The sequence below is a fragment of the Varroa jacobsoni genome, unplaced genomic scaffold (assembly GCF_002532875.2).
Source record: "Varroa jacobsoni isolate VJ856 unplaced genomic scaffold, vjacob_1.0 scaffold_330, whole genome shotgun sequence".
Classification (NCBI taxonomy): domain Eukaryota; kingdom Metazoa; phylum Arthropoda; class Arachnida; order Mesostigmata; family Varroidae; genus Varroa; species Varroa jacobsoni.
Genome location: NW_019213232.1, coordinates 571,638 through 581,972, shown reverse-complemented (window position 1 = coordinate 581,972; position 10,335 = coordinate 571,638). Strand labels below are relative to the sequence as shown.

At 37.7% G+C, this 10,335-nt stretch overlaps 1 protein-coding gene across 2 annotated transcripts in view; it reads right to left on the bottom strand.

Annotated features, from left to right (window-relative positions):
* Nucleotides 1-2,665, bottom strand: part of Polr1H (RNA polymerase I subunit RpI12) — a 3,649-nt gene extending 984 nt beyond the window's left edge. Inside the window, exons 1-3 of one of the 2 annotated variants that reach the window (XM_022831407.2) lie at nt 2,563-2,665; nt 1,577-1,686; nt 123-354 (exon numbers count right to left, since the gene is read on the bottom strand). In XM_022831407.2, coding sequence (XP_022687142.1) covers nt 123-311 — 189 coding nt within the window. In that variant the 5' untranslated portion in view covers nt 312-354; nt 1,577-1,686; nt 2,563-2,665. The other variant, XM_086967893.1, reaches the window with a different exon arrangement.
* Between the last annotated feature and the right edge of the window lie 7,670 nt (nt 2,666-10,335).

The window sequence follows — 10,335 nt, the reverse complement described above, 5'->3', positions numbered from 1 at the left end:
ATGGTTTCTTTTCGTTTCAAGGTACCCAAAACAAAAAAAAAGTACCTGTTGTACTACGATTTTTCTACGAAGCGAAAAATCAATACCTAACTGCCATTTAAATAACTAAATGCTATCCTCACCACAACAGATTTCGTCTCCATCCCGTGAAAGTTCTCAATTGGGACCGAGTTGCCGCACAAACGACACGTTACCACTGTTGTAGACAGAGCCAGCGGTAAGATGCTACCGCACAGAGAGCAAAACTCCAGCTCTCCGGAAAAAATTACATTCGTTTTACTATTTCGAACACTACCGTTGCCGTTCTCCATAATGACACCAGTCGCTTTTTGCCCGCCAATGGCTTTCAACCACCTGAAAATATTAGTTTAGTCTATATCTATAAATAATTCCATCGTGAAACAAAGGAATCGTGTATACGTACTTCTTTTAGTTCCCATGAGCGTAACCACTTCGAAGCTAATGTCTTCTTTTGCATTGATGAACTTCCCTTTCGTCTCCCTTCTGTTCAGTTTCGTTTACATGGCTTCGAAATAGGAAGGCAATTAAGTTTTTGCTGCTGCTGAAACCCAAAAACAACTACATAGAGACAAAGGCATGCCGAGCACGCCGATATAACTGACTGCTGAACGTTCTAAAGAATTGAACTTCCACATGCCACGTGGCTTCCGCTAAACAGATGCTCTTTGCCGTAGAATGGAAGTAGTACAGAGTCATCTGTCATCAGGAAACGATAACTGCTATAAATTATTGCCATGACAAAATGTTATGACTTTGTACTTGAAAGTCGAAGAACTTTCAAGTTAGAACCTAGTCAAACATTTCTGCTACGACCTGTGGGTCAAAAAAACAGCTATCGCATCTATCAGTGGGCTCATGTTGGGCCACGCCGTAGTCCCGCGCGATGCCCTTTACGTATTACTGATAAGCATAAAAAGCGCGATTAAGATTATCAATAAGCTACACAAATCCAAAAAGTACACGCCGCAGGTTAAAGCTAAACGCCTACGAATCAAAGTTCGCCCGTGCGTGTTGAAACTAATGCAGAAATTTTCCATTCGGCCATGCGTAGCACTAAAGATATTCGTGATGAAATCCGAAACGCGACTTCATTAAAGTCAGCGCATGATACGAAAAAACAGGAGGAGTGTTAAAGTTACTTCACAACTGTATCCTGAAGGTGAAACAGGCCGTCGACGCAAATGAAAATCAAGTCTAGATTCATGCTTCTCCAAGGCAGTAAAACGTACTAGGTACGTTATCGCCAAGGAAAAACTAAGGCAAAACTAACTAAGACAGTTGCACTACCGACTTTGTGCCGTAAAATAGGCTCAGCCAACCGGTCAGTAGCATTATGCTCACGTAGATGCTTTGGCGGTGTGTGTGTGTGAACAGACCCAAACAATTTTCACTGCGAATTATAAGTTATATATATATATATGTATATATATATATATTTATATGACTAGGCAGCATAGTTTTTAATCACAGCTGTATACCTCTTGCTATAGAAGGTATAACGTGTTAGAAGCAATTTTTTTGTAAAAAATATATAATGAGAACTCAGAAAACTCACTGAATGACTGCAGTCACAGAGTACGCTTACGATCCAGCAGTGTACACGGTGAAAAATGGTGAGAACACAACTTTACAAGAAGCTGAAGTTCAGTTTATTTTTTGAGATCCCTGAAAGAATAGATTTTAATTAAGATCCTAATGATCTACAAAACATTGTAACCATGTAATTGGCCATATCCTCATTGAATATGTGCTCTAGGGTCTACCAGCGAAACAAGTATTCACTGAAGAAATCTGGTGTTTTTATAATCTAATTCTTGATTACTGCTGGTTTACTAGCATGTAATATATACATAGATATTTGACTGAGATACAGATAACAGTGCGCACATAAATATAAAGCAATAGCTTTTATTAAATCATAACACAACATTTATTTAAGTTAAAATCTATTAAAAGTTTATAAACTCGCAATTTATTGTAACGAAGTCAAATGAACTACTTTAAATCTGAAACCATAACACAACACTCGTATTATTAAGGTTCTATGCGCATAGTTTTTAGTACTAGACAAACGATTCCACGTGAAGCTTTGTCATTTCATTTTTTCCACATTTCATTTAAATATCTATCTATACTTAGTCATTATCTGTAAAATATGCTTTTTGCGCGATTTATCCACCATAGCTCGAATCTTGAACACGTTACTACCAATATGTGACTGACCTCTTTCTATAAAGAACAGCAAATGTCGATAACTTGAAACCGCAATAACACATGCATTTATGCTATTATTTCTGCTGTGTCACATTCTGTTAAAATCATAAGCACGATGTGTTGAAAAGTAAATATATTCCAACTAAACGATGGCAACAGAGATTCTAGGAGTTGATCTTTTGGCAAAAACAAAATGAAAATGGATTTATCTGCATCTGGTATGTAGTTTTTATTCCATATCAATATCCTTTAATATCAGTGCACATATTGGTATGTAATAATCTTCACAAACACGCAAGCACTTCTGTTCGGACGGGAAAGACTCACAACATCAGCCAGTTTTCGCAGCGCTCCACGTTCTAACTGCTATCGTAAAGCAAAATAAACAGTGATAGCAGTGACCTCTATGGCGTTTGCTAGAACCTTCTTTGTGAGTCTGAATGCTAGCTACAAATCTAAATTAGAGCCTTTTAGCTAGATTTGCGTCAGGTTTTATACACAATATGTTTATGTAGGTGTAAATTATTAATTATAAAGAGGATTATAGGTTAGGTGGAACTAAATAGCAGCAGTATACTCGGTACTAATTGGACAGTTTTTCAAGAGGGTCACAGTACTGTTGTTTACGCACGGTCGGATTCAGCGGTGCGCTGACAGTAAATTCAAATGTTCTGTTGTGATCATAATAAAAATATAGCAGCTTAAAAAACAAAAACTAAAACATCTATTTGAACAAACATATTTCTTTGAACTATATGTGGTAGTAACGATGGAAAATAGCTCACGTAGCTACAAATATTTCCCTCATCATAGAAGTATGGAAATCGCCTACAGCGTAGCGATATTGATACTGTTTCGATAATGTAATTAAATTATCGATTTTTTACTTCAAGCAACACAATTTTATTGCCATTGATATCAAAGTATGGCTTAGTAGAGTTATAAAAAAAAGATCGTTTATCAAATTTAAGAGCGACTGTAATTTCAAAATTATTATGTACATTTTGCGTGAAAGGAAGCGATCGTTTCAATCATTAAGATAGACACATTATAGATATATTGATATTTCCTTTAGGTCCCTCAAAATTACTTAGTCTATATTTTTCTTAGAAACCAAGGACACTTAGTTGAGTCTCTACGAAGATGATAGCAAAACATTGTGATCGGTCAATTAAGATTGGAGTGGCTGATATCTGACCATGACTTAAACAAAGAAGATACATTTCATTTCTATATTTGTATTTGGATCTTTGTGACGGAGCTTTACCTGGCGCTTGAATGTTAATAATATTTCATGCACTTATGCTTAAGCTGTATGGTAATATATAATTTATCCGGCTGAGCGCTTTAAGATAAATACAAATTCATAAAATCGTTTAAGCGAGCAGAATTGTCAACCACAATTAACACATGGATTTGAAAGTCGTCAATAAACAGTTAGTCGAGCATTTCATTTGCAAAGCAGTGAGTAATAGCATCACATGTAATGCATATCTAACTCAAGGTTCAAAAATTAGATTTTTAAAGCTGGCTCGTTTGCTCATAACCGTTCTATTTTGCGTTATGTGTGGCTATACTCTCACTCTGTTCGGATATCTAGAGCCTATCTATTGCTTTTCACGTTTTTTTTCTCTTTATCTAAAAAGAAGCGGTTGAATTTTCACTAGCTAGACACGCATTTTATCTAAAATCTTTATACGCCTTGTATGTTTTTTCCTCGACAATCTTGTCTAATTAATTTTGTCTCGACAATTTTGGTATGCTAGCTAGTATACTAGCATGCTAACATTATGTAAACATCAACTGAAGGTCATAAACATGACTTTAGCGACATGTGTCAACAGGATAACATCGAGAAGTGGCAGACGGAAATTGACTAGTCGTCGTTTGCTGCTTCATTATCAAAGCAGGGAAATATCGATTCCAGGACGAAGTGCTGTCCGTTACAACTTGGCAGTTTCTGTGATATAGAAAATTATAAGGAGAGATTTAGCTTTTGCATTGATAGCACATTGGGTGGAAAAGTAGATTACGCAGGCGCGGATCTAATGCAATGTTCGTATTTTGAGTCAAGTATAAAATTGTAGTCCATTAAAAGAAAATGAAGGGAAAAGTTCTATATACAACAGTCTACATGAATTTAGTTTACGGTTCTGTAATAAACAAAAAACGAAACCGGATCTTGCAAGTCGGGACCGAGAAGCAAAAATACAAAGGTCTAGCTAGACCCCTTAGCAAGATCGATTTCTGCCTATTTTTTGTTGTATTCTGTTCAGCGCAATTTCGGTGTTTAATGATCGACTTTGAATCGGCAGAACTTTTGGTAAAGCAAGAAACTGCAATCGAGGCCGTCTGATGTATAATGTGTTATCTGATTGGCAAGTAGGTAGACCTATGCTGTTCTCTATGCAAGCTGGCCAAATTCGATGCCACCGAAAGGAAAAACGACGGGTGGTTGCGACAGAAAACATGGATCAAAGATGCCACGACAGCTTTTGATAATACTGGTATCGCGGTCGATATCCGTATTACGATTGGAACTGTCGCCGTCATCGATTAGCACAGAAGTCATAAACACAACCGAGATATTGCTAAAGAATAAACCAGCAGGCAGAAAACGGTGTGGAAGCCCTAGTGGAAGTCGTGGCTAGAGCGAATTAATTCCAGTTAGAATTTGTAATAGAATATTGTCGGCGCATACCGTCTTAGCGCTCTAATCTCATAGCTGCAGGAAATCATACTTCGGGTGAGTAAACACAAAGCATCAGCCGCGTACAAGAATGTTTTCTTTCGTTTCCGAAAGAAAGTGTCTTGTGCAGACATTTCGGCGTTTGTATGTTAAAGTGATGCGACTATCCTTGTTATTATTCTTACACCAGTACAAAGCAGGTGTTCTCTGAGGTCTGTCACGAAATGGCACATGTCTTTTCAGCCTAACTGAATGGAAACATCTAAACATTGTGAAAGTATGCTAAAGAATACGTTTCTAGTTGGCATGCCTGTCAGTCAATGCGGCTGTTCCAAAAGCGAACATAACTAAACCGCAATTCTGAGAATTGGGCGTTTTTGTCGAGGGGCTTGTTTCTAGTTTTTTTCCCAACTTTGGATTCGAGAATAATTCTAGTTTTTCAATATCAGCGAAAAGCTGTATAAGCAGCATTTTAGGTACTGGCAGCTAGCAATCGTCCTGTACTAGACAGAGGTTCCCATCTTTAACGAGGCATTGTTGAAAGGATAAAAAAACAACGTTCTCTAGCTGGCAGTACATAAAAATAAACGTTAACGAACCTTTATTGGAAAAATGGTGCAATCAGTAAAGGATACCGTTCGTCCTAGAAAGCGTAATAAATAAGGCGCGTACAAAAATAGTTGAGGTTTTAGAAAACTGAGAAAATATGCAGAAGTAAGCAAAGGATACGGAGCAGATAGCTTGGCAAGGTCTAATTTGAAGTGACTCAACTTAGCATCCGCATGACACAAAATTATTTATTTCAAAATTTACTCCATATGTACAAAAAGGTATATTGTCGTCCGCGTATGTAATGTATTCATCGGTACAATGAAATCGACAAAGTGAGGTGTCGAGAATACATCATTTCGTATGACACAGATCAACTAAACTATAATCAAATGATATATGGGATCATTATTACTAGATGCTAATTCATGAGCGCTATTACTGGTACACTACTGAATGCTATAGGTAACTGATGGGCGACTGTCGATTAAATAATAGTTCGTGCTGATTAGTCGGCGTCAAGTGTAGAGACAGTCCTCTCTCGGGCATCGGTAAGGAACTGCCAATACATAACTTCATTTGTTTCACAATAATGAAAAGCCAACCCATGTCCTTTCAAGATTATATTCATACGTCGAACATTTTTACTCCTCTTAAACCGCATAGGGCAAATACAACCTTTTTTTTGCTTTAGCAGCAGTCGTAACTGCGAAAGGATGTTTGCAGACTTTAAAAACAGCACTTAGATTGAAGGTAACATAGCTGATTGATCATCACCTAATTTGAGAAATATAATCACGCACAAATATTGTACGCACACATTTGTAAACAAGAATGTTCATAAGCACTTGACTACCAGGTTGAATAACCTCATATGCAGCATCAACAGGGCCCCTTTAAAAAAAACATGTTTCTAAGTTAATGAACCTTTAATTTTTTTATTTTGACGACTGTTGCCCTAAGTATCGGTATCGTCTTGTCGTAGTGTGCATGACGTAAATGCCCCGTGTATTTGGTTCGAAAACACGCACATGCTAGCCAATAGATTGGCGTCGGTCAGGTTTAGCTGGTATGACCGTGTGCTTTGTTATGAAAACTGCCTATTTTGATGTGTACTTGTAAATCTCAAAAGAATTAAACAGTCATTTAAATTAGCAGCCAGATCTACTAAAAATATTCGGATTCTACTTTTATCAGCAACGTTTTGGTTGAGATGAGTTTTGACGTAAGCCTCAATAAAGGATTTTGTAACAATAAGGAAATATATTGGCAAAAAGCTTTTATAGATATCTAAGCCAGTAATATTCGTTACGCAATAGTGAATATCACTCTAACTAAAATGAACGAAGAGATCGTAAAAATATGGAAACACAGTCGTCCCTAATAGGCATAGATTTCCAAGCGACTGAGTCATTTTGTTTATCCTAGGCTATACGTACTACTTATAAATAGCTAAAGTGATTGAACTGCCAAGTTCTGCGAGCTGAGCCAGTCACCAGAAGCTTTGTCGAAATTTCTGGATTCCGTTCGGAATTACGCCCATTGCTGTCTATCACCATTGCCATAGAAAAGTGGCAGTTGTCCCATGTGACATCACAGTAAAGCAGTACCGTCAAGCCGATTGCTGCCTTCGGTAACAACCTTCTGCTCTTTGCTTTAGGCCTCTAGTTTCCTATGTTCCGGCTAACTGAAATGGCAAAGAGGACAGCTAACCAAAGATTCGATTGTCAATGCTCGAAAACACTTCGCAGAAAACGAGACGTTTCTATGATGATTTATGACGCCAAGAGACCGTCGTCTTACTTGAACAAATTAGAAGTCTTTCGATTTTTTTGCGATATATCAAACAACCGCTAGTCGTAATGGAAAGCCATTAATCACCTCTCTTGAAGCTGGAGACGTGTTACTGATTTCATAAATAGAAGGCCTCTTGTTTGACGAATATAAGGCGTAATGCTTAGATAAGCACTTAAGTGTTAACTTTCTGGCATTCGTAGGGATTAGCTTTGCTAGACAATTTGTTTGTCGAGCCTGTCAAAGTACTCTGTGCGCTCCCCCAATATACAAAGCAACGGAATATTGGTGCCAGCAAAGCGGACACGATTGAGGAAAGACGCTTGGCGGGATTCTAAGGATGGTGGAAGAGCAATGTAAACTAAAAGGGTCTCGATGTTTGTATATTAATTCACAGTATTATCCATTATCTAAAAAGAGTGTCACGAACTTCATATTCTAACAAGATAGTACAAATTCAGCCGTGAATCATTCCCCGCAGTAGATCGGCTGGTTAAAGATTCGGCCAAGCTTGAAGTGACTGGTTTTAAGGAGAACAATATATACTCCACGTCGAACTCACGGGCTTGATGAATCTACATTTGAAGGATGCGGTCTACTACACGTAAATCAGCCGGCTTGTAGTCGGCTCCTCTGCAGCTGAGCATAGCAAATAATTGGTGAAGGTGATATTGGTCATTGGCAAGTATATAAATACCCTTATTTAGACACAGGCATGTGTATTACTGTAGTGACTAACTGTGCAATCCAGTCCTAGCGAGCAAGTAGAGGACATCAGTTTTCCTGTATTAGGATTATTAATGTAATGATTTACTCTTCGGAGAAAGTGGACACGCTCAACACGCTAACACAGCTCCCCGGCCATAAGCTGATGCAGGTTGATTCATTTCCGGCAGTAAGATAATCTTAACGGTAAACGAACATGCGAGGGATATGAATCAAGTTAGTTGATTTACTGACATTTTCGTTGCTAGAAAAGCGTCTCCTACACATAGAATTTACTCAGAGAGAACAATTAGTTCAAGAACTTAAGCCAGTCACACTTCGTGTCATAGAAGATTTTTGTGGATACAGTGTCTTCCTGTTTGAATCAGCTGGTTGACTAGATTTATCCATATGAGAAATTATCTGTGATCAAGCAAGTAGTTTGTGCCTGCTTTTACAGCAGTAGCATATATTAAAATTGCTATGTGCCATTTCATACAAGAAGTTCCAAACTTGCAGTTTCGTTAACCAACTTCTGAAGCGACAAATTTTTCAAGGCATAGTTGCGGATTGTTTTTAGGCCTTATTAGAGGCTTCAAGTATTTAAATATAATTAAATAGAGCTTTAACTACTACCTGATCATTCATCTGCACTACGTTGTTTCTAAATTGTCAGCTTGAATGTCTTGATCAAATTGCTGCTCTGAAATCTGATGATACGTCAATAGAACCAACTTTCTCCAGTCTGTTTCAGCTGCGGTAATAAAAAAAATGTGTGCCATACCGAATTATCACGTACAATCTGTGAACGGCAATTTTTACATTACTAATTGGTGAACTTATTTGCTTGAATCAGTGGCTCCACTTGATTCCACTTACATTACATTATAAACAGGCGAAGTAAAAATCTTTATACGCTTATTCTTTTTTATTTTCGTTTTATTTGATTTGGCCTGTGGTTTATGAACTTATAAACCGGTTGATTCCATAAATTTATTTTTCTTTTTTTTTCGGAGAATTTCAAATGTAATAGTTCACCGACACAGATATGTATTACTTGACTTACGCCTAACCCGATCCTATTACTGTCAGTGATGATAACAAGTCTATAATGCGAGTAATATTTCATGCAAAATATGGACGCCATTTCTTTCCAAGAATAACAACGGCATTACAATATTGTGCGTTTGTTGGCTTGTAGGCCAGGTGTCGTTCTATTACAGAAGTTCTTGCGGGTTTTCATAGTCGCCAGTATGATGGTTTTTGGTGGAAACCAGAAGCCGACACACACAAACATGCACACAGCGTCTTGCTCACTTCAAAGCAAGTAAATAACAGCTAGCTGGAACAACTTGACAGCCGCTGTCGTTATGGGACAGGGCGCGCACAAGTGAGGCAGAAACCACGTATTTTACGCGAGCGTATGCTTGCCCTTGAATCTCTCGTCCTATTCTGTCAACAGAGTAGCTAGGGCGCACTGTAATCGTATAACACATAGCAGAAAAAATAGTTGGCTTTCGCTCGTTGTAACACGCAGTAGTGGTCGGTGATCATCGCAGGAGTGATTAACCACTTACCCATCGGCCACACACATTAGTATCCTAAGTAAACACGGAATTGTTCCATTCGGGAGTACTATTTTAATCTGTTCTGAATAACAAAACCGATTTGAAAAATACTTGAGTAACTGAGAATGGTATATATATGTATATACTAGTCTGAACAGTATTAAAAACATTCGTTTGCATTTAGATGATAAGGGATGAATCAGAAGGCTCAATAGGATCAAATGGCTCTTCTTTGCGATTTGGGAAAACACCGATAAGTTGATACCATTCTGATGGCTATAATCACCATCATCATTGTTGGCAGGATATTATTGGGCCGAATTTTGTGCCGAACATGTGGCAGTTACGTTAAATAGACATACCCGCGAAAGATGTAGGCTCATACAAAATGTTTAGCCCAAAAGCCTATCTCAGTTTAAATGCAACTTACAAACCAGCGATATATGCTGTACTCTATACTGAACATCCTCTATGTGGTATTAGATCAACCGTTCTACTAGGATCATTTCATAAACTAATCATGTTTACGTCAAGATTCAATAATAACCGAAAAATCATGGGCTGTCGTTGATTTTAAATGTGAGGACATTTTACTTCGTCCTTTTTATGTTTACTTTACTAAGCTGCCTTTAGTAAACATGTTCGATACATACATAATAGTCATCAATAACTGTAGTGCATGGTAATGCTTTGGACTGGATTTGAAAGTAAAATATCGTTTCTGAATGAAATGAAAGGCACCTAAAATAAATTTAGTCATCAGATTCCTAAAAGAAAGAAAAGGTTGACTAACTT